The 24,437-nt window shown below is 42.9% G+C and overlaps 1 protein-coding gene across 2 annotated transcripts in view; it reads left to right on the plus strand.

Moving 5' to 3' along the window:
- The window catches only part of SNAP25 (synaptosome associated protein 25), a 63,542-nt gene that overhangs the window by 11,466 nt on the left and 27,639 nt on the right, over window positions 1–24,437 (plus strand). For both annotated transcript variants that reach the window (XM_063331266.1, XM_063331265.1), the window contains exons 2-3: window positions 23,297–23,431; window positions 24,082–24,123. In XM_063331266.1, coding sequence (XP_063187336.1) covers window positions 23,360–23,431; window positions 24,082–24,123 — 114 coding nt within the window. In that variant the 5' untranslated portion in view covers window positions 23,297–23,359. The remainder of the gene's footprint in view (window positions 1–23,296; window positions 23,432–24,081; window positions 24,124–24,437) is intronic.

Raw genomic sequence — 24,437 nt, forward strand, 5'->3', positions numbered from 1 at the left:
CAATAAGACATCCTACAGACCTGAAATAACCAGACCAATAGACACAAGAAAATGAAATTGTTTCAGTGTCAGGATTCTTCACATTTCAACCGAGTATTGAGTCCCAGATGCTTAGCTGGAGTAAATCAGTACAGCACCACTGCAATCAGAAGAGCAAACCTGATCAGCGCCATGTGGAGATCCTAACAACAACTGACTTAAAAACACACTTGAAGAGAAAGGTCTTTTTGGCAGTAACCAAGCACTTTTTAACTCTCTGGACACAATAACAAAGGAACCTATTCAAAAAGGAAATGGCTTAAGTGCAAAAACTTTAATAATGCATAGCTGCATTATGCAGAAGACAAGCTGTGGAGCCGCTCCTCCTTTCCAACTGGAGCACATAGTGCAGGACGGTGGCTCAGGAGGCATTGAACACCACTCCTCACAAACCCGACAAAAACAGGGGCCGCACTTGTGGTCTTCTGCACGCCACAAAGAACCAACAGCACAACCCCTGCCTAAATCTCAGAGTTAATAATAATTTAATCCACTGACTGAGAAACTGGGAAGAATGTTACATATATACAAATATATAGTGGTTGATACAAGGCAGGAACGTAACCCATTCTATAAAAGCCTTAATCATTTGAGCGTAATAGGAATTTTTCTATGAATCATCACATGTCTAAAGGAGAATTTGGTCAAGTACTCTTTCCATCATGGCAGAGCAGAACTGACTCACCTCTGAGAACTGAATCAGTTCTTTAAGTCCAAAGCAGGAGCAAGGCTGAGAAAAGTGGCTCATCAGCACCTCAGTAATCACATGGCTGAGATACTCTCAAGGTATGACTCAGTTGAAGAAGCAAGAGAACAATTCGCAGCAAATAAATTATACATTATTATACAGAAATTCCCATAATTTTTCTGTGTTTTGGGGAATGCTCACCACAAATTTCAATTTTTCTTGACTTCCTCTTCATCTGAAATGATTTGATGAGTCTTTTCTGAGAAAAATAATTTCTAGACCCTAGGACTGCACATTGCATGCATTTGAAGCTCCACCTGTGCTGCATTCCTCCCATTTTGTACAGAGGGCTTTCTGCTCCCTTACTGAGTGTGCAAGGGCTACAGACGTGGGTAGAGTGAAAAGCTTGTGTTTCAAATCCAGAATTTACTCTCCTTGAATATTCTTAATTAAACATTTCAAAAATTGATGCTTTGGCAAGCATTAGTTCCAGTAATTTTTTCCACAAGATTTTTGATATGGATATTAACAGAGGCATGTGAAATAATATTAATTTGAGGCACCAGGAGGATGTTATTAAAAATGCAGACTTGCAGCTGGATGTGTGTTGTTCACATTTCCTCAGCTGAGCTATCATGTTCACCTCTGCAGAAATAGCAACTGTCACTAGCAACAGTGACAAGAGATGCATCCCCCAGAGAATCACATTGAGCAAAGAATAATATCTAGGACAGTGATTTAGCTTGTCTGGATTATAACTTTCCTCATAGATGCTTTAACATTGTTAAAAGGCCTCCTAAAGGAAGATGACAGGCTATTCAGGTCTGCCATGAGTAAAACAGAGGAGCAAATAGCAATTGCAGGAAGGCTAATATAGTATGATACAGTTCCATGAAAAATTCTAAGCAACTTGCTGGGAATGCTGGAACAAGAACATTCAATTTGAATTTTAGAAAATCCCTTTCTCTGCTGCCATGTGTTGTAATATGGGGGAAAGCCACGAAGCTGGCTTTGAACCAGTGAGGTGTAAAAAGTTTTTGTTGCCTGGGTGACAGTCTCATTTTCACAAACTCACGGCCCAGTGGTCACTCTGAGGTGGGACATCGCAAACAAGATGGATGAGATCAAAAAAGTGTCCGTCTCAAGCCAGGGGTGGATTACTTTGACCTGAGATAGGGACGTGTGATCCACTATTTAAAATTTCTTGAAAGAACTGCCAGGACCTGTCTCTCCTCATAGGAAGAGAAGACGTGTGCATGTGGACTTGTAAGGGTCAGCAGCAATCTGGCATTCTTGGAGCAAATTATACACACTGCAGGGCTGCCAAATACAGATGGACCAAAGGGAAACATCCAGATGTAACTGCAGATGTCATAGGAAATTAAGCCATTCACTCATGCTTGTGATTCAAGAAGTCCCATTTCTGGGTCAGACAACAGCTCAGTTGGCCATTACTGCAAATATCTCTGACTTTTCTTGAAGTTTTCTGCCTACAACTCATAAAAAAGCAAAGGACAGATGCCATTTTTATCGAAAGTACACTGTAAAACCACATGAAGAATTAATATAGAGGCTAACAATGACCTAAGGAAGCAAGGTTAGAGGGTGAGGTTCTCCAGTACTCAATAAAAAAAAAGATACACTGAAGAAAAGAGTTGCAACTGTTTGTTTTCACTGTGAAAAACAATATTGCCAGTTTCGTGTATGTAAATACATAAACATTTGTTCTAGTAGATACAACTATTATTGTTTGTGATTAATTGGATTTTTCAGTAAACTACCAGTACAGTTTATTCATCTATACTGTTGCTCTGTCCCGTTGAATTATATCTTAGTATAAGTGCTAACTATGGGTCACTGAGAGACAAATTGTTTGCTTAATAAATCAGACCAGCAAAGAATATAGAACCTTTGTTTAATCAGTGCTGTTGAAATTAATTTATTTCAGAATTCAACTCCCTGACTCTGTATAAATATCTCCATTACTGCTTAAACTACTTAATATTTCTCACATGAGGACATTTCAATTATATGGTAAAACCTGAAAGCTCAGAATGTGAAACACTGGGGGAAATTCAGTATTTTAAATAAGAAACATTATCCATTTTCTACCCTTTCCAACACCAAAGAGAACAGTACTTCCCTCCAGAAGTAATATAACCTATTGCATTTATTTTAGCAGCTGGTACAAGCATGGGTACGTAATATGTGATAAGGCAGTCAAGTCCCTAGGCAGTGAAAACAGACCTTTGATTTGCTAGTGGAAAGAAAAGGAATAATTTTTGTCAAAGCTTTGAAAAGCATGAGTAATTTTTAGAAATAAATATTTGCACTTTTTAAATTTTCTGCAAAACTTCCATTGATGTAAGAAATGAAGAGTTTTAATCTTCTTAGTAAGCTTTTTGATCATTATTTGATTAGTTGTTAAAATCAGTATATTGCACATTTCTAATGAAATGGCAACTTTTTTCTGTTTCTTTGCTTACTTCTGTCTATCGTGTCTGGCATGAGTCTGGTTTAACTCCTGCCAAAGAGTCTCTACTGATGAACAACATTTGTACTGTTGTTTAGTCCAAAACCCCCTAAAGCATTTAGACTGATTACGGACTCCAGAGCCAAGAAATACTGATACACAATCAGAATTGGAGAGAGAAGGGGACAAAGTTTTGTTGCTTCTGCTTTGGAGATGTTAAAAAAGAGCTTTTCTAGCCTCATAACTTTGGCGACTGAAATGTAGTGAAAGTGGGAAATGTTTCTATCATCTCATTTTTGGATGAGATGAAGCAGATGAAGACTGATCAGGCTTCCCATGGCGGAGACGTTTCTGGAGATGATGCATCAGATGTCTGGGACAATATGGAAGCTGTGGTTGGCAGTCTCTAATGCAGGTTCCTGTCTCTTCTGGAAAGAGCATTAAACATAAAATGCGTGGCCTTGAAACTTACATTATCTGGAATAGCAAATTCCATGCCATGTTTCAGAAAGAAGCATCTTTTTAAAAAAACAAATAGCTGGAGAAACCATACTGCAGTAATACTGATGTCCTACAGAATTCTGTACTTTGCTTGTATCACAGTATATACTTGCAATTGATCCCTTATGGTGCCTTCTGGGCACCTGCTCAAGTCAGGCTCTCATGGGACAAAAACACCACCCCAGCAGCTGGAAAAGCTTAATACAGTTCTCCTTTCCCTGGCTTTCCACATGCTCCGTGCCTCTTCTGCTTGTGGGCCTTGGGGTGCCTTAAAAGAAAACAGTCTAATAGGCACTGCTATTCCAGGGTGGGGCCACCAAGGGTCTGAGGCTACGTATCAGTCAGGGAAGATTGCCAAGGCACTTGCTGGGAGGTGATTTTGGGGATGCCTGAAAGGCTCGTATTTTGTGAACTCCTCCTGTCTAGCTTTTGAATTGATCATGGTTAGAGATTGCCCTTACCCTGGGAGTGGATAACTACTGAGGGACAGAGGACAGGTACCCACTTCCATTCCTGGGTCTCGGCGAGCAGCTGTTCACACCATGAACTTCTGGGGATTTGCCCATAGACCTTTGTGGGTGGCTGATACCTCAGTGGTTACGGTCTCTATGTCTGGAAGAGCTACGGCAGTAAATCCTAGTGAACAGACCTCTACTCCAAGGTAGGGGGAAGGGGAGAGTATACTTAACGACTCATTGCTTTTCCTCTTCAATGGGTGTAAGTGGCATGACACTGGGTTTGGATTTTGTTCTGGATTTAGTAACTTCTTGGACAGGGACCTTTAAAAGCTCTGCTAATAATTTCATGTGCTGACTCAGGAGGCAGCCTGTTTTGACAGGCCATTTTCATTTCTTACTACATCTGCTAACCAAGGGCAAGTGTTAATCAGCAGTGGAACGAAGGAGCCTTCTCAGCAGCCCAAATGCGGCACATGCCTTACCTAGTTAAGCGTCGCTGGCTCAATGACATTAATTTGCTCCTGACCTAGTGCTCCCAGAGCTGCAGTTCAATATGTTTATTAATTCTAGGAATGAGCCTTCACATGAATTTTGTTGTTGCACTGAGACACAATGAGGTGAAGATATGTAGCTTCTACTCTGTTCTCCATATCTGTGCCATAAAACATAGTGTTTTCTGTGCCTGTATTATTTGTGAGCTTGTATTAGTGCTTAGCTTAAAGCCTATTGAAATGTCCTGGAAAGAAAATAGTCTCATTAAACTTTGGGGTAGATTTTTAATTCTTGTTCCTGTTTTAAGACAGAGGCAATTTGAAGCAGCAAGGCTTGCCAAAGAACTAGCATTCCTGTGTCACGAGATGTTTCACTAACCTGGATCAGACGCATAAAATAAGTAGGAGAAATTTCCTCGTGGGTGACCACTCCTGACATGAATCACCTTCTAACTGAGGACTGATGGGCTGGTCTACTGTTTTCCATCTCAGGGAATCGAATACATTCCTCAGAAGAAGATGGCACAGGTTATTATGGAGGCAAGTGACTGGACTGAGTGGACTCATATTGTGATGCACCATAGGAAGTGCCACATTTCAGTAGCAGAGAACTTTCTTTTACCAAAGGGGGATATTACTTGATATTGATAAACAGGGAAAATATCTGCTTTCAAAGAATGATTATTAAATATGAATGAGTATTGATTTTTTTTCATTATGAATAAACATCTATAGTTAGACAAGGTACTCAATATGAGGTACTATGACATTAGTCTTATGAGCTAAAATTTGCTAAAACTGCGTTCACAAGGAAGATTTTGTTGCTTCAGTAGAAGCGAGATGAACTCCTCTGAGAAAAATTATGCCGAGGTTTCTCACCTTAGCCTGACAGGGAGAAGGGTCTTTATAATGTTGTTTCATTAAAAAGGGAGTGACCTGTTCCAGGCCAAGTCCTCAGAAGATATATACTGATGTTAACTCCTTCCCTCAATGAACCCAGCGATGGTTTAGGTCACCCGGCCCAAGGCACCTCACTGGTTTCCAGCAGTGAAGTCAAAGAGGCATGCAGAGCCCTTCCTCGCAAGCTGGCTTTGCTTCCTTAAATACAGAATTAATCTAAAATTAATTTTCCACATTTGCCAGTTTCAGCCACAGTTGTTTCCAGATGCCAGGAAAACTTTTAAATCAAAACCCCCCTGTATTTCTGGGTTGCCTGAAATTCAGATTGAAGCTAAGTTTGCTTCACAGACTGCTGCCAACTGTCTACTGGGCATTGACGATTGTTCATGTTCATCCAGGGCCTGTCTGAAGTTTCAGACAGTGATAACCCTCAATGTCTAATGGAACTCGAGAAAAGTCATTAGACTTTTTTGTAACTCTGCTATCCTGTGTTACTTAACCTGGATTCTAGGCAGCGTCACGGCAAGGAACAGGGAATGTAGGGAAAGGGGAAGAAAATAAATAATTTGTCAGCTGGTTGTTGTGCCTCCCTTAACCTGGGGTTTGAACAAAAGCAGGACAGAGCACAAAGCCTCGCCAACGGCTGCCTGGCTCTGTGCGCCCGAGGGGAAGGGGGCTGCTGAGCCTGAGCCTTCTCCTTGCCGCAGGGACACATGGGCCTTTCCCTGCCCAGCAAGGCCGCCTGGTATCCGCAGGGCTCCAGCGTTGGATCCTGCAGCAGACCGCACATGCTGCAGCAGCTGAGAGCAAATCCCCAAGGCAGAGGGCTTCACTGCATCAAATATTAAAATGGATACTGCATTATGCCCTCCCTGCTTTACTCCTGGCTCGAATTTAACACCCAGGACGCCTCCTTCTCAGCCTCTTCCCTGCAACCTTGGAAGCAGCACTTGCGCTGCAGACACTGCAGTGCCCTCTGGTTTGAAGGAACCAGGGGATGTTGCTGAGGGCAGGGAGGTGACTCCTTGGGACAGAAGGATTTGTGGGTCCGGCTGGGAGTGGTGGGAGAGGGGGAAAGGCATCCCACTGCTGATGGGGCTGCTCCAGAGCAGAAAAGCCCAGTGAGGATAGGCAGGTGCTGCAGAAAACATGAAGGCTCATGACGGGTTTGCAGTACATCCCTCTGAAGAGGAGGGCGCTCCTTTTTCCCTGGCAGCCACCCAGGTCCAAAGTGTAATAAATTCCCCAAATGGATTCTTTTTCTTTAAAAATAGAGCACTCCCCTCTCACAAGCTCCTTAAATAAATCTCTTGCCCCTGTTCTCTTCAGCTCAAGGTCACCTGGAAGTGCAGCCTTTTCACTGGTGCTGTGGTATTTCACCACATGAGGGAGGAGACTAGAGAGCCCAAGGGCTGTGACCACAGACGCGCTTGCTGTCTTTGCCCATCGCACATCATATCTGGGCTAAGCCTGAGGCATTTCAGACAATAGTTTGGCTCACAGGGCTCCCTGCTTACAGGGGCTGAAATACATTTACAAAGCGCTCTCAAGCCATTAACTGATTTAAGTAACATAAATATTCCTTTTTTTTCCTCAACAGTGGCTTATTTATTTTTTTTTCAAGGGGTTTTTAATCTCCCAGACGGGTCTAGGCTATATGTCCCCAAGATGTGCTCTTTAGATGCATTTTCAAAGCTTAAGCGTGTAACTTCATTTAAATCTGTGGTCTTCAATTTACCCTTGGGTTAGGTGTGAAGGCAGCAGCTGCACCACAAGATCTCTTACACTGCATGGATTTTCTGGTTTTTGTGTCATTGGGGTTTCATGAAAGAAGGAGTCATCTCCCTCTTTTTATACACTTACTAAGTCAGCACCGTGAAAGCAGTTCAGTCTTAAATATCTGAACTGAGCAATGTTGCTTACTGAAAACAAATTCTGTATCAGACACAGAATGGTTCCCATATTACTCTTAGGTCAAGAAAGAAGACTCACTGGTTTTTCATCCAGGAATTTAGATGACACAAAATACACAAGAAAGTAATGATTGCTTTAGATTTAAACTGGATTACATTCAAGTGACATTCATGCCCCATCCTGCTGACTTTACTTACAGGAGCAGTATCTATAAATATATAGTAAAGCATGTCAATATTTTTGATTGGAACTTAATTTTACTGATGAATTACTTCATTAGCAAGTATTGTTCTTGTCTTCCAAATATTCCCATTTCTAAAAATCCTCAAACATACATTTGCAGAAGGGACAGAAGCTAAGGGAGAGCTCTGCAAAAATAAAACCTGCTGAAAAAATAAAGGGGTTTTGGCTGATATTGGAGCATTTCTACCAAAACCTAAAACAATGGCTCTCCACTGGTGAATCTCAGAGCAGAGACACGTTTACTGTTTCCTAAACAGCTCCAGCAAACCCCTTGGGTGCACCATCTGCCTTGAACACTGACTGCCTGGCCACTTAAAAGTGTAAAAGCACCTTGTGGGGTAGAGTTTCCCTATTTTACAATGCCTGATCTCACAGGCTTCACAGTGTACCACCTCCTAACTCCCTGTTTGAGGACGTGGCCAGAAATCACCTGCCACCACTGAATGTGCCTTTTGGGAGGACGTCTGCTGCCATCCCTCTTATTCAGGCATTTCCTCTGTGCCATAGACTGTGCTGGGCCAGATGTGCTCAGCGTTACGAGTTGTACACCCCCACCTCACTCTCACCACGGGCTTTGCCCCGTGGTCCTTGTCATGCTGCAGCTTCATAAGCAACGGTGCCGCTTGCTCCCGGGCTGCTGGGGGCTGAGTCTGAGTGAGTCATCTCTGCCACGCTCTGGAGGCAGCACTGCTGATCGTCGCCTGTCCTTGGGACAAGCTCTGCTCTCATTTAGAGAGATGGAAAAGCAGACTGTCTGCGCTGGAACCCAGAATTTCTCTGGATTTATGCTCAGGTGAACGAATGCAGATGTGCCTAAATAAATGTGAGTCCTGTGAAGGTAGAGGTTGGAAGGAAAATGCTGTTTTTCCGATATAAAACAAGGACCATTTTAATGTTTAGAAGAATCAGATTGGCTGTCACTATTCATCCACTGCAAGGAATATTTTATTCCTTCATTTTGGCATGGCTCTTTATAAAGCCTCTGGTCTTAAAGGCCCAAAGTCACCCCACGTAGCTCCCAGTGATGGCAGAAAAAGGTTTAGGGATTTAAATGAAAAAAGAATTGAAGCTTTCATTGCCAGGCAGTGAGGCAAAATCCTCCTGCCTTCAGCTGTGTAGCACACACTCTGCTCCCCAGCTTGAAATCTGGAGCTGTAGGATATTGACAGTAATACTGTGGGAATATCCAAGCACAGTTCTGGGGAAATCTGCTATTTGTTGAATTCTGCAACTTGTTCGTGACCAGACTGTGATTGCTCTCGATGTCAGCTATTAATTTTTTTTTTGCTGAGTTTATTCTTGCCATCTCTTCTGGCAGCACGTGAATTGCTCTTGTCCCAGCTCACTGCTGTAGTTCATTGTCCAGCAGCTGAACGAGTGGGTTAATTTTTTTTTCAACACATGCTGTAGCCAAAGAGACCTCTTGGCTATGCTGTGTGTACACCTTCACATGCGATCCTCAATCTACGTAGCTCCAGGTGTGCTGATGACCTGGATGAATATAAGGCAGTCTGTTTCTCTGCTTTTGTTTGGGTTTTTTGAGTCCTGCTTTCTCCAGTAAAAACACTCCCGTGCTACTACAGTGAATATCCCCTCTTGCTGTCAGCAGTAGTTGTACCTGCATACCTCAGAGACCTGTGCGTTAAATATAAAGGGTTTTAATGGGAATCCCCACATACCTCTATGCCGCAAGCTAGTTGGCACATCAGCTTCCCAGTAGCCAGGCTGCTGGGGCCAAGAATCAGTCAATTGTTTATCTTCCTTACACGATCAAATTTAATCTCATGTTGTATTGTTCGGGAGAGCTCTGTAAATCTCATGTAACCCCACAGGACCCACCCAGCTCATGTCTTTCCCACGTCTTTCCCACAAAGACTGTATCACAGCCTATTTCAATACATTCGTCTCCCTCAATGAGAACACAAACTTCAGCAGGGAAAAGGGGGAGCTCTTGCAAAATCTTTTAAGTTCTGACCTTTCAGGGCTACCATCTGTGCGTTGACGAGATTCAACCAATAATGATGCAACCATAAGACCCAGGGAAGGGGCAACATTCCCACAAGGAACTGGAAAACCTTCTACTCCCAAACACAAATTGAAACGAAAACGTTAGAAACCAAACTAGACCACCTTATGTACCATTGCAGGCCTTAATTCCTTCAGAAACATGTGCAAACTGAATAAAAAGAACTAGCTAAATAAAAATCCCCACGCAGAGAGAAAGATTTTGATCCTCTGTTATAACAGTTTGAGCGGAAAGGATTTTGCAGCCTCTCTGTTAATCTGCCTATCACGTGGTTGAAAGCGATGCCCTTGAGGAACTATCTAGCCTGTTGTTGAATTGATTGGTCAACAAAAAAAGAAAGGAGAAAAAAAAGGAATAGAAGTTGTGCTCTTGTATTAGTACAGCTAAATCCCTGCCTGCAAGTCTGGGTAATCTGCAGTGTAGGAGCGTGCTGGGGTTTTTTCATCGGTCTGTGAAGGCTGAAATGGACTTCAGAGGAAAGATAGGTTTCTAAATCAGCCGCGTGAGCCTGTAATAAATAATGAGGAGTTCTCATACCCTGTACCAGGGAAAGCCAGTGTGCGTCTGTGCCCTTGGCCTCTTCGAATTTATTTTACTGATTCCTGGGAAATGAGTAGCAGCCAGGAATTAGTTGTAGGTGTGAATCAGAAAGCAGCAGTGGCCTTTGAAAATGAGTGAATAAGTTTTGCATATCCGTGGGGTACTATTACGCATTCCTGTGGCTAATATAATTTGTTACTTAGCCTAGAAATGTCAGATGCTTTCAATATTTGACTGCTACAACTGTAAGTGCATTGTAAGTATACATTTTAAACAGCCATTCACAATGTATCAGTTTTGGTATAAATATTCACCAGCAATGAACAGTGGATATGACACTAGGATCTTCGCGTTTAATCTCCCAGTCGTGCCCAGTGAGGGGAGCAGCCAGATCCTCTCCCTTTTCTGAATGGGATCTGCAAAACTGCAGGTTTTTGGGAGCGGGTATGGGCTGGTAATGGGTCCAGTTTCACTTCAGGGAGATGAGCTGTTCAATGGCAGCAAAATTTTTTGTCCTTGTGACTTTATAAAGGAGCCTTGAAATAATCAAATGTAGATCTGTAAAAGACTTACTGGCATAAAATTGGGTTCCCAGGCCTTTTTGCCATATAAACTGCATTTTAAAAAGATATTTTCCTGTGCATTTTACATACTCACGTCACGCGTATCACCTATGTATAAACAGAGAATGAGGGTAGTTAAAAACCAAGTAGGGTTCTTTCTTTTTATAATGTGGCTGTGGCTTTTTCTTTTTCTTTCTTGGAAGGAAGGAAGCTTTTCAAAGCTGATGGATTTTCTTCAGCTTTAACTCGTACTTCCACAGTTTAAGTTCCCAGTGGAGACTATGGCACTTTTTGCCATAGTAGAGGAGAGGAGCAGGGGATAGGGCTAGGCTGCCTTGGGCATGCAGAAAGTGAGCCCTGAGCCAAGAGCGTGGCTGTTGGTCTGCAAACCAGAAAACATCCTTGGGGGTAACTCAGAGCACCCTCGGAAAGGTCAACCTCCTTCATTTTTCCTTTTATTTGTCCATTATTAAAGCTCCATTGCCCTAGAGAAAACCCATTGACAGTATTGGAGAGGTGCACATGGTCTCCTGAACTCCTTTCAGACATATTTTGGATAGCAGTTCCTTGAAGCTTTGACTCAGGCCTATAAACTCTTGTGCCTTTTCTATTTCACGTATGGTGTTGCATTTCCACCTAACAGTGCCCTCATCACAAATGCCTGCATGTACAGGGGAAAAACCTCAAGTTGGCAAGCTCCCTTCCTTCTTGCTACCTGCTTCCAACGCTGTATGATATAATGAACAGAAGGAGGGACAGACAGAGAGATTCATATATGGATAATGAAAATATTTCTTTAAAGATAGGGCCCCGTCTCTTTAATTTGAAAAAGAAAAGCATGTGAATAATCAGCGATAACCAAGACTCTCAAAGACAATGAGACCTTTTCTTTAACATCTTTGCTGTACCTCATAGCTGAAAAAAATCACCCTTCTTTTGTTAAAAATCCCATTCTCCAAATAACATCATCAGACCAGTTTCATAATGCTTCTATTTTGTCAGCTGCTGATTTGACTCTGGCGACTTAGTCAAGGAAGATTTCAGCTAAAAATATATTGGTCCATTGGTTGAAACATGGCCACACTTTTACCACCAGGTAGAATGAAAGGAAAAGATGAATATTATAAACATAATGAATTGCTTTGTTTACCATAGGTACAAGGCAGTAAAGTTGTCTATTTAGATCCTTAATACCCTCATGATCGCAGTGTATAGAATTTTACTCCCCTATTAAAATGTTTATATGTAGCAATAATTGCATTAATTGTCTTTCATTCATTTTTCTTAAACTTAAGGTCACAGCTGCATAAGCCAGAATCTACACTACCGACTCTTGCTAGAAGATGGTGTCTTTTGGCATCACACATTTGCCTCAGTGTCCACACAAATGCGCTGAAAACCACTGAAACTTACCCACAAAAGCCCCAGTGAAGCCACAGCCCTTTGGCCCAGCAGCCAAGTGCGTGCGTGTTCCTCTGGCAAGGCAATACTGCGTTTACAACGGTGCTGAGAGAGTAAAAAGAGCATAAAACTAAGACCGAACATTGAGGAGTGAAGGAGTGGTGCTTGTGCAGCACTCAATTCAACAAATACACAGTAATCAAGTCCTGTTCAGTGCAGGAAAAGTAAGTCCTTACTGGTGTAATACAGCTCAGGGGCAGGGGTCAGTGTGAGTCCTGGACTGCGATGAAATCTCACAAACATAAACCGTGCAGAAAGAAATGAAATGTTGTCTGCCTGAATCTGCTGATAGCTGTAACAAAGACCATCAGGGGAACACCTTATTCCTCTCTATGGCTTTGAAATCAAAACTATGACAACACTGATGCTGGTGGTATTAGCTATGTCACTGCCAATCTTTTAAACTAAAATATTTGGTTATTGTTCTTTCACCACAAAATCTTTTGACATATTTTCCCCTCTACCAAAATCATCAGCCATTCCATACTAAGCTTGTAAAAGCACTAGTTACACTGACAACTCATCCAGTCCTAAAAGCATCAGGATTAGTAAAGAAGAGATAGAATCAAATTAACCATTTTTAACGTACAAATGAAGAATCCTGTAGCTGTTTTAATGACTGAGTTATTCACTGTTCCATTCAATTAATTAAAAAAAAAATCACTTTTAAGTTAAATAAAATTACCACAAAATTTCCCCCTAACTTGCAGACTTCCACAAAATACAGCAGAAATTAGCTCTACTTTGTGCTAGAGGCCAATGCAAATGTGCTCTCTTTTCTTCTTGGAATACTTGTGGGTTTCCTTTCTATCATCCATTCAGCCTTCTTCAGCTGTCTGTCTGCTTTCTTGGATCATTTTGAATTTTCTGCCATTGATTTGGTCTGCATACAATATCAGCGTGTGTAACTCTTCTGAGACGGCGGCATTTTGCACTGACTTTGCAAAGGCAGAGAAGACTTAGACAGTGTTGAGGCAATGAGGAGTGAGGCCATTTGAACAACCACTCCTATTGAATGCTCTCTTGCAGAAACTCAATTCACTTTCTATGTTGCCAAAGGGTCTGCTCCTCTCGATTTATGAAGGTACGGAGAAAGACCCTTCACCCACGAACACAAACCCACAGCAGCCAGTTGGTTGCCACCATGCTGATGTGTGAGACGTCCCCACTGGCAGGACTAAGAGCAAAAGAATGAGCAGACAGGGCTGTTACTGTAATTTTCTCATGCCACATTACCTGTTGTGAAGCGGAAGCACTCCTGACTCACAGACACTAACTGCAGCACCAGGGGGTAGCTAATAGGCACAGACACAGTTCATCTTCTGTATTACGGTGACTTTATAAGGTTGAATCGGATTGATTCAGCCTCTGTGGGAGAGATGTGAGTGAACAGGCTGCTGCTCGCTGCCCACTGACTTCCCAGGCTGTGATCGACCCCTTTCCTGAAGCCCACTGAAAGCAGGTGTCTCATACCACCTGCAAAATCTCTGGACTTCACAATCATTGTCTGTAAGCAACTCTTAAACAGTGAGGTAAAGGAACAATAACGCTTTGTGCAGACAGACGCGTAACACCTTTGGTGCTACAAGCCAAGGGTGGATGCAGGTCCCACTTGCCTTCCCGGGAAATCTGTGCCTGCCTTTGGCCCACACTGTGTCACTGCCCTCACCCCAAAAAGATCATTTGGGTTTGGGGTGCTCAGCAGAGGTGACATTTAACTTAGACCAGGAGGTGGGAGAGAGGCTTGGATGTGTATGTGAAGGCAGAGGGCTGGACCAGGAGCTGTGGGCATTCTTGAGAAGATTGTGCAGAGGGAACAGTTTCTTTCTACAAACCTAGGAACAGCAAAGACTTATATAGGAGCTTTCCAGTATCTGAAGGGGGCCTACAACAAAGCCGGAGAGGGACTTTTTACAAGGGACAGGAAGTGACAGGAAGTGACAGGAAGAGGAGTAATGGTTTCAAACTGGAAGAAGGTAAATTTAGATTGCATATCAGGAAGAAATTCTTTCCTGTGAGGGTGGTGAGCCCCTGGCCCAGGTTTCCCAGAGAAGCTGTGGCTGCCCCATCCCTGGAGGTGTTCCAGGCCAGGTTGGACGGGGCTTGGAGCAACCTGGTGTAGTGGGAGGTGTCTCTGCCCAGGGCAAGGGGGTTGGAACTGCATGATCTTTAAAGTCCCTTCCAACCCAAACCATTCTATAATTCTATGAAATGCAACAGGACTCATGCAGCCTAGTGGGAACTCCTTTATGCTCTCCAGGAAAATCTGCCATGCAGTTTGCTTATTCCTTGCTGTCTTCTAAATTCCTCAATAAATGTCTTGCAAAAATTCCATTTTATTTTTATATTCCATTTATCAATCCATTTATTTACCTAAGAGAAACAGAAGGGGGCCGGTAGAGCCCCATAAACATCTGGCACAAAAGCATTTAAGATGCCAAGCACTCCTGTTCTATGTCTGCACACAGACCCACACGCCCACGCTCTGCTGTTCCCCCTCCACACACCGCCAGTGTCTACAAGCATGTTGTTGGCCGGTAGCTCCACCTGCAAGCCTGACGCCACTAATGGCAGCGGTGAAACCTCGTCCAACTTGAAATGGGGCGTGACTGTCACCCCTCGCTTCTAAAATTGGCCTTTAATCAGATTTAGTAGCTTAAAGAAACACAGGTTGGAATATAACCAAAGAGAAGAGAGGCTGACTGCTTCATATTGCTGCAGTGGTAGTGAGTGAGTATTTTGAGGAAGACCTGAACAAATTCGGGGTGTGAGTTTCACTGAAAATCATGACACAGTCAGAAATCTCATCCTCCAGCTGAGCAGATACCTTTTGTTTTTCTCCCAGGTTCTGGCCACAGAATGTAAATAGCTCTATCATGAGTCAAGACATTTTCTTTAATCCTCTCTAATAATACCTGGATTTCTTGTCCTGAGCCACCAAGATCCCGCTATGCAAATGGCAAGTGAGGTTGTAGGATATTTTTGAGTAGGTATCTCCTGGAGGGATGGGGAAGCACTGAGCCCTTCGAGCAAAGCCCGTATCCTCATTTAAAATACTCTGTGAAATCTCAGCCACCTTTTTCCAGAGAAGACTAATTCAAACTGGAACCAATATAACCAACAGCTGCTAGGATAATCAGGGCAACAGTCCATCTACCAAGAAAGGATGAACAGAATCTCATCTTTCATGTCAAAAGAAATGCTGAAAAAGGTTATGACTGCTGTTTACATACCTCATAAAGAGAGAGAAGGAGAGAGCAGGGAAGGAGAGAAACTATTTAAGCCACAGGACAAGACCAGCACAGGAACAAGCTGCTATCTTCTGGCTGTGAATTAATTTATGCTAGAAGTGAAATATTCTCTGGATGCTGGAGAAGTGAGGGTCTGGTCTCAGAACTAGTGCTAACACAATAAACTTCAGGAATCATAGGACATTGCTTGCGAAATTTTAAATGAAGCTGTATGAGGCAGCTACCTGTGATAGCAGGGAATTAGACTCACAGCAGCCTGTTCAGTCCAGGTCTCTGTTCTGTATCCTCCGTGGTGCCAGCAGCTCCCTCCAGACAAGGTGCCCAATCCTGGTATGAGGGTTTCATTCTTCACCCTGCACCACTCTGGCTGGTTGTTCTCCCAGAGAGAAAAAACCCAAACATTTTTGCCTGCAATGTTTTTCTGTTGCTGTCGGAAAGAAAGAAAGAAAAAAAAAAAAAAAACCAAGGGAAAAATGTGTGGGTACATAGCTGTAGAAATGACTGCAAAGAGATAACACATTGAAAGGTTTATTTTCCAAAGCAGTTTTGTTAGCAGTGAAATGGGTAGAAAGTCAAGTTGTTATTACTCTGAAGTGAAATTGTTACAAAATGGCTGCTCTGTGCTTCTTTTTTTTTTTCCGCGCAGGAGCCTGCTAAAGCAACACCTGCATGTCGGAGCCTCATAAAACCGCAATGTTGTCTGACAACTGACAGGACAACAACGACTTGCTTTGTATTGGGATGGGGTGGCTCCAGGCATTTTCTTTTATGGCTGCCTGTTCCTCTCCAAGATCTCAACGGCAACTTTTCCCACCTGCCGTTGCCCCTGGCTGCAGTGCCTGGGGGAAGCGTGGGATGTATCACTCATAACCTCCTGATTTGCAGAAACCGGAGGCACGGAGCGGTTGTGTCAACACAACTTGTCTGCTGCACTGCAACTGTGTGTACACACAATCACGCTCATTTACCCGGTAATGATCAGGGGGTTTGCCAGGGGTAGCGGTGCCCACCTTCACAAGAAGTATAATTCCCCTGCTAGCACATTTACGTTGCGGAATTGCATTCACACTAAGAAATCATTTTGTTCAGCTTTTTCTTTGGTCATTATAGCAACACAAACCCATAGGACAACTACTTTCCAATGCATTCAGCTAATAGTCAGGAGTCACAATTTTGTTTAATTATACTTCAAAAGCTTCATTTTGGCCTCTGACTGGAGAGTTCTCGTTCCAGCTAGGTATGGGTTCTGGCACAGAGATGCAGCATGAGAATACATCGTGCTCACTAGCATTTATCCAAAAGCCCCCATTGTCCTGCACCACATACATCCCCAAACCGAGTACCAGTCCATGCCCTGAAACACCTGCAACCTAAGCAGGAAAAAAAACGGGATAAGATAGGAAGGAAAAGAAGAATTTTATCCGTATTGCGTAGATGTGAGACAGATTCAGTTGTTAAACATGGAGCAGCAGTCCCATCAGAGGGTGTCCAAGACATCTGCACGATGCTGACAGATACAGTCAGCAGCAGGAAACCAAATACCTACAGCATCTCACGTAGCTCTATCTGCAGGCAACGCAAGCAAGCCCGGACAGTAAAATAAGTTGTCTAAGGCGATGCAGGAAGACAGTGACAAACTAGGAATTGCCTGTTTCTCCTGAATTCAGATTTGCAAGATCTCAGCGCCTGTCTTTTCCAAAGTCACTCCCTGACAAGCCCTCACCAGCAGGCATTATTCTTTACTGAATATCAAGCGAAAACCAGAGTGAAATTTGTTATCTCTGTACTCCATCAGCCTGGGCTGTGGAGCTGGGCCCAAAGGCTTGCAAGCAACACACTGTGGGACAGCAACAGAAGAGAGATGAGCTGTCTGAGCCACAGGTTAACGTTAACATATCCTATGGAAACACAGAGGCAGCTTTTTGGCTTGATCAGTAACACCAACATAACAAAGGTGTTTCTTCGTAAATGAGAACTTTGCCGAAAATCTTGTGAATAGATTACATCCAGGCAATAGGCTGTGCTGAGTTGATCTAAGAAGCAGATGTTCCTCAAGATTTATTTCAGAGCTATTTAAAATTTAAATCTAAATAACAAATTTGAGTAATTTTTCATTGTTACATTTTATGCAATAGCATAAAATCTTTAAATAGGATTTTTCATTACAAAATCAGCTGATTTGTTCTCCGAGTGCTTTCAAATCAATTAAAATACAATAAGAGCAAAAGCAGGAAATGCTTCTGTTATAGACGGATTTAATTGTGGTGAGCGCTGGGTGAAATGGAGATGACAGAAGTCAAAACCCAGAAGAGTTACAGCTTGTGAGGGCCACTGCTGAGAGCCCACGATCTGTAAAAGCTATGCTCCCAACTCCCTGAAATAATTTCTCAGCAGCTGGTGCTTGTCTCACTGAATGTGGGCAGCACACACACGCCTTTCTTGGCTTTCTGTTGGGATTTGCCTTCAAACAGTACATCCTCAGTTTCAGGGGGAGCCTGCTGGTGTCAGCAACACACACAGGTACTGGTATCTAAACATCCTTTTGCAGCAGGTTCTCACTTTCGATATCATTTCATTCCCTACCAGTGTTCATTGGCAATTTCTGGTCTAGACTGATCTTTGGGATTAATACCGGTGCATTTCTTGTAAGCCAGCTGCAAAAAGCTCATCTAGGGAAGGCTGGTGAAGGTGGTGAAGGACATGGCCAACGCAGTGGGCAGCTGAGCTCTAGATAGCTCTCTGTTGGGCAGTGATAGGTGTCAAGGACATCCAGCAGAGAAAAGGATGTTCATCTTGAGAGGAGGATCCTATACAGCCCCAGAACTGCCTTGTGCCTGGCTCCATCGTGGCTGAACCTGCCTTGAACAGCACCCGGGGAGCCGACCGAATGGCTGCAAGGCAACACTGGGGAGCAAGGATCACCTCTTTCATCTGTAACAGAACTTCATCTCTCCCTTTGACAGCATGTGTTTCTCCTTCTACCAATGACCAGATTAAAAATGAAAGGAGAATAGCTGCAAACCAAGATCCAGCTTTAAATGGCTCAAGATCCATCCTGAGAGGGTTGATCCAAAGTGTCTCTTTGGGTTTTCTGTGGCTCTACTAAAGCCACACCACTGCGGTAACGCTCTTTCAATCCTACAAGAAAGAAGCATAAAGCGTGGTATTGACCGACTCGGACTTTTTTAGGAGAATACGCCAATGCAGTCATCCTCTGGCTACAAATATCCACAAGAAGAATAGATGTGTCCTTTAATAACAGGGAGAGTGCTTAAAAAAGAACACTTTATTGCAGTGTTGCCTTCACCACAGTAAATTGCAGCATTTTCATTTTCCTGTATTTATTGCATTGAAGTGTTTATATCACTGTGAAGCAAATATTTGCTTCCAAAGGTCACTCATTGTATCTCTCTTCCTCTGGGGATATATGTAGGTCTCTCTTAGGCTTCAGTATAACTCCATAAGGATATATAATGTTCTCACTCTGAGATTCTTTATTGCATCTGAATGCTACTAAAATAGCAGATGCAGAATTCAAAGTATAATAGCCAATGGGTTTCCATTAGCCACTCTCTCTTTGTATTTTTCTTTAACCCTTACTCTGTTTTTGTGCTACTGTATGAGCACCGGCATAATGTATAAGACTGGCTCACAGAGAATTTGATGTAAGTCACCCAAGTTCCTGAAGTGACTTGCGTTCTCTAGAAGACACAGAACACAGCTTGGTACATGATCTACACAGTTTTTTGTAACCGTGTTTGGACTTTTATCTCCTTTTAAGAGAGCATCGTGCATGTTTCTGTGTGAACTCAGAGGATTTTTGTTTTCTTTATTGAAATGGAAAAACCAAGGTCCTTGTGAAAATTTGAGCTTGCATTTGTTTATACAATTATTGCAAGTAGAAACACAAATCAACTGAGTGCGTGCAAGTGGCTGTAACTTCTGTAGGAACTTTTTTTTTTTTTAATCAAGGTTTTAGATCTAAAGAGATTAACATATTACATCACAACTATTGTTTTCTCATCTGTCATCTGCGCAGTGACTGTAGACAAAGTAAAAGGTAGTTTATGTTGAAAGTACAAGAGTACATTTTGGAGAGGTTATTTCCAGTCAACTTGGGGGTTCCTATGGCAATTACAGGATTTTGATACTTGGTTCAAATCAGCTTGAATGAGAACAGAATGCAAAAGATTAGCTATTTTCAAAAATAAAAATTCCACAAGGAATTTATTCCCCAAAGTCCTCAATAGTATCTGTGGTCTGCTTCCGTTTTACTAAAAGAGTTGCGGGTTTCAAAGGCACCAAAGACAGACTTCATGCTTTTGAAAGTCCATCTGGTAATTAGTGTGAGCAAATCCGTTATGGTTTACCTTTTCTTGGCCATTCCTGTAATCATTCTGTTTCAATGTTTTAATACATCAAGAGGACTACATATAGGTGTTCCTAAGAGACACCATGGAGGGAAAACTGTTCATTCGCACTCTAGAGAAAGAATTCCCTTTAAAACATATAAATCCTCTCTCTACAGGATTTTATTGGTAACAGGGTTTGTTGTTGGAAATTCATGATGCTAGAATGGAATTTCAGCCTAAATGGGGCTTTTCAAGGAAAATACTATCTCTAATCTGTCCTATTCCACATTTTGAACTGCAAAATCTGCAAAAAACTCAAACCCGTTCACGGCCACCTGCAAAACATAGGCAGTTTATCATACTGTGTGCAAATGAGTAACTGTTATTGATTCTTGAGCACGGTTTTCTATTAAATAAAGTTGAATCAGCACTGCTGCGGGGCACTTTTGTTTATAACTAAAACTTGATGTAAAATGACTTGTCTGGAAGAATGCTTTTCGCTATTCCTCAATCCATTCTAAGTGCTTTACAAATACAAAACAATCTCAATAAACCTGTCAAGTTCGATCACTTGCTACAAAACATCTCTCTGGTTACAACCTCTGACATTTTTTTTAGCTTGATGCAAAAAGGATGCGTCTGTCACTAAGATGCCAACTGATGGTTCTAACTAACCGGGAAGGATAACTCTAAAGAGAAACACAAAGTTTCTCCACTTTGTTTCTTTTCTTTGCACCACCCAAGACCACTGCTGGCTCAGGATCAAAAATTAATAAGTAAAAGATCAAAAGTCAGACTGGAATATACTTGAGGACTGAATTTTCTGTGCAATTTTTATTATCTGCAGTGACTGACAAACAGACTGTTATTATTTGTTATTGTCAGTAGAAGTACTCATCTCACCTTCACTCGCTTCAGGTCTGTAATCATTCAGCTCGCATTGGATATGCTTAGAGACCGAACCAAACCCCCTGTTAGCATCCCATCCTCCCACTGATGCATCGCCTCCCACTTTACAGCTAGTAAATAGCTACCAGATAGACATAGCGCAAAACCAGTTCCGTGCCCCTCACAGTTAGATGTATGTACCAATTAGATCAGTCCCGAAGTCATGTCTAAATTGTCCTGATTTTTGCTAAAGATCAGTGCTGTTATTCTGCCAGCACAAGTGTAGCGCGGGATCCAGGCAGAGGAGAATATTTTAACTAAATATTCTAAACTAGGACTGCAGACTTACTCCTGGTATTCTGTCGCAGAGGCTGTGCCAGAAATATTTAAATGCTGAGTTTTGCCTCAATCCGGGAAAAAATACAGTTTGTGAAGCAGTGACCGGTGCTAGAGCCAGCCTGTGCCAAGTGGGACAGGAGTTCGGAGAGTGATTCTTTACTGAAGTAATTTATTTTTATCCCAGCTGAGCACACTCCGTTTGCTGATCAGGAGCAGTGTCTTCCTGAAGCTGCATGATGTGCCCCGAAAGGCAGTGCAAGTGCAGCAGCAGGGTGGGAAGGCTGGGGTGGCCTTGTGAGTGTCCCCACACTTTCCCATGCCCTTCAGGAGGAGACTGATTCCTGGTTCATCTTTTCCGCCTAATCCTCAGAGCATGCCATTTTTTGTAAAGCCTGTTTACTGCTGTTTGTGAGCATCCTTGAAGTGCCTGATACCAGTCTGAGTAGTAGCCATGAAATTAAGCTCCCATCAGCCAGGGCTGCAGATGAGTTGCTTAAGCTTGGTCCTTCGCACTGCTGTGACCATGCAGCTGGCAGAACCGGGTGGGTTTCTTCTCCAGCATACATTTGGGCTCCTAAACGTTGTGTGACCCATCACAAAATGTCAGTCTCCCTCTGACAAGGATGCAGCGATGTGCTCAGCGATGAAAGTGAGATGCTGTACCAGTAGCTGCAGGGCTGACTTTTCGAGATGGATTTCTTCCTGCTGTGGCTTCAAAGAGGAAAAGCAACCACGAGCGAGGGCACAGCTAATGCAAAAGCATGAAGGTCACATATTCCCTCTTAGATAAGAAAACCAGCAAATATGTTGTTGAAGCTGCAGAGGAAATGCAAGGGGCTGTCTGCTTTCCTTATACATTTCTAAGCAAACAGGGTGTGATCCAGGAAATTTCTCTGCCCCTCAGCTGTACCTGTTCAGCCCATACTCCCCTGGTCTTGACAGTGAGCGCTGTCAAAGCGAGGAACAGATATATCTCCAATAGATAGTAAACTTCCATTTAAACAGAGTTATTTTTGTTAAAATTTTAGAGCCAAGCTCTGCCCTGACTTATCTTGTTTCATAAAGGCTGTGCGTATTGCAAAGACAGGACAGAAAATAGCCCCTGGGATTTTGCCTTCTTAGAGCAGCTTTGCCGAAATGGGCTGCTTTTGTCCTCTTTCTGTAATTGAGGATGATGGCATGTGCTTTATGGCTGTTTATTTGCAGTCCCCCACAACTTCCCCACCTCCTCTGCACCTGGGATTAGGGTTTCCTGCAATGAACAAATCTAACATTCAGTGAGCAGTAATTTGTGATGTGCTGTGCCTTGAATCAAGCAAAGAAATAAGCCAGTGTTGTTGTTATAAAGACGTGACAGATGGTAGGAGGACCCGCCTTTCTTAATCAAGTCATGCTCAGTAATCAGAGCTAGCTCGAATTCGTAACAAAAAAGAAACCCTACCCAAATGAGGATTAATGGGCTACATCCTGATCTCTGGTTAGGATGAGCTCAGTGGCCTCGTTCTGTATTGAGAGGCAGAAGTTCAGGATCTGACCCTCTTTGGGGAGAAGTTGAAAATACCAGTTAGGTCTTTTAGTCACTTCCCCTGAAACGAAGGATTCTCCCAGGGAGACAACACCCAATCTACCTGTAAATATTGTTTCAGAGTCTGAACTAGAGCATGGCAGACGAGTCATTAGCTGATAAAAATCTGCAAAGTTTCATTGCCTTTAATTTCATTGCAGATATGTTACCTCAGTGCCTGGCCCTCCAAGCGATGCAGATGAAATATAGGACATGAGGGGCATAGACTTAACCTTGAGCTCCTTCAAGTTAAGACTTTTAATTTTAGAGAAGAATGAATGGGTTTCTGGTAGCAAATAACAGCTCCTGAATCTCCAGCTTTGATACGGGTAGCATTTGAAAGGTTAAGAAAAAAAGAAGGATTTTCCTCAAAGAACATGACAAGGATACCTTGTTCTTCGTAAGTGATTAATAATACAGGAATAAAGCACCACCTTGAAAAATCCTGTGTGCTCTCTACTATATAGGAATTGCTATCCAGAACAAAAGAGTTTGGGTGAGGGCACTCGTAATAAAAGCACTTTTGTGGGACTGACATTTAAGCGCAATTCAGTGAGTCAAGGAGCGTAACCACACTGTTTCTTTCCCTTTTCGCTGTCTTCCAGGCTCACAAGCAGCTGAGCACAAATCCCTGATCGGCAGCTTCCACGAACACACCCACAGCTAAAATGGCGGAAGACGCTGATATGCGCAATGAGTTGGAAGAAATGCAGCGGCGTGCCGACCAGCTTGCTGATGAAGTGAGACCGATAGCTAAACTGGAAACTTGGGGTCGGGGTTGGCATTTTTAGACACATGCAGAAATAGAAGCTAATCCGGCAAAGGATTTCTAGGCCTGATTCTGTTTTCTGTCAGCTTTACACTGAAAGCAGAATTGGAAAAGAAATGAGCTGGGGTAAAATTTAATGTCATGTTTAGTCTAGATTAAGGCATTTATTGATGGTGAGTTTGATTTAGGCATTAGAGTCTGCATCAATTTAACTGCCCTCAGAGCAAAAAGCAGCAATTTAATATTTTCTGAGGGTTCCTTCAATTTCCCCAACCTACTAAATATTAGAAGTCACCAATTAGGTCTCTGAAAAGTCTTAGCTGAAGACCACAGACTTTATTTTTAAAGTGGAACATCAGCTGTTCCAAGCCCTACGTGCGAGCAAGGGCAGCACCAGCCTTAGAGACCGCAGCTGCCTGGAGATGCGACGGCAACGGCTGCATTAGCGAGCGCTGACAGAGAGCTGAAGACGGAGAGATCACCAGTACCCTGCTGGTGGCCTGATTTTGAGGGAAGGCAAAGAGCGTAGGAAAAACATACTGTCAGCATGAGCCTGCACATTAGTGTTGGAAACTGTATCTTGCCAAATCTAAGTGTTTTTTCCCTCTGTTTTTTTTTCAGTCCCTTGAGAGCACCCGTCGAATGCTGCAGCTTGTTGAAGAGGTAAGGGCCAGCATTTTACTTGCACTTCTGTTGTGGGCAAAAGTGATGGAGAGTCTGACACTGGAAGTGTGGTTTCTTAACCTCACATCGCTAGGGCATGGCTTTACGTGCCACTCCGTCCCTCCTTATCCTTACCAGGGTCATTCAAGACACTGTGCCCTAGTTGCCAAGTGTCACAGTGCAGGCCAGCTGCTGAGGCACAGTTTTGCCCACACATGAGTATCCATTGAGACAGGCTACTCGAGATAAACCAAGGAAAGAGCCTCCAAAGGTGACCTGGAGTCAGGGACAAGTGGCTGAGTTTGCGGCAGAGC

The sequence above is a fragment of the Chroicocephalus ridibundus genome, chromosome 3 (assembly GCF_963924245.1).
Source record: "Chroicocephalus ridibundus chromosome 3, bChrRid1.1, whole genome shotgun sequence".
Lineage (NCBI taxonomy): Eukaryota > Metazoa > Chordata > Aves > Charadriiformes > Laridae > Chroicocephalus > Chroicocephalus ridibundus.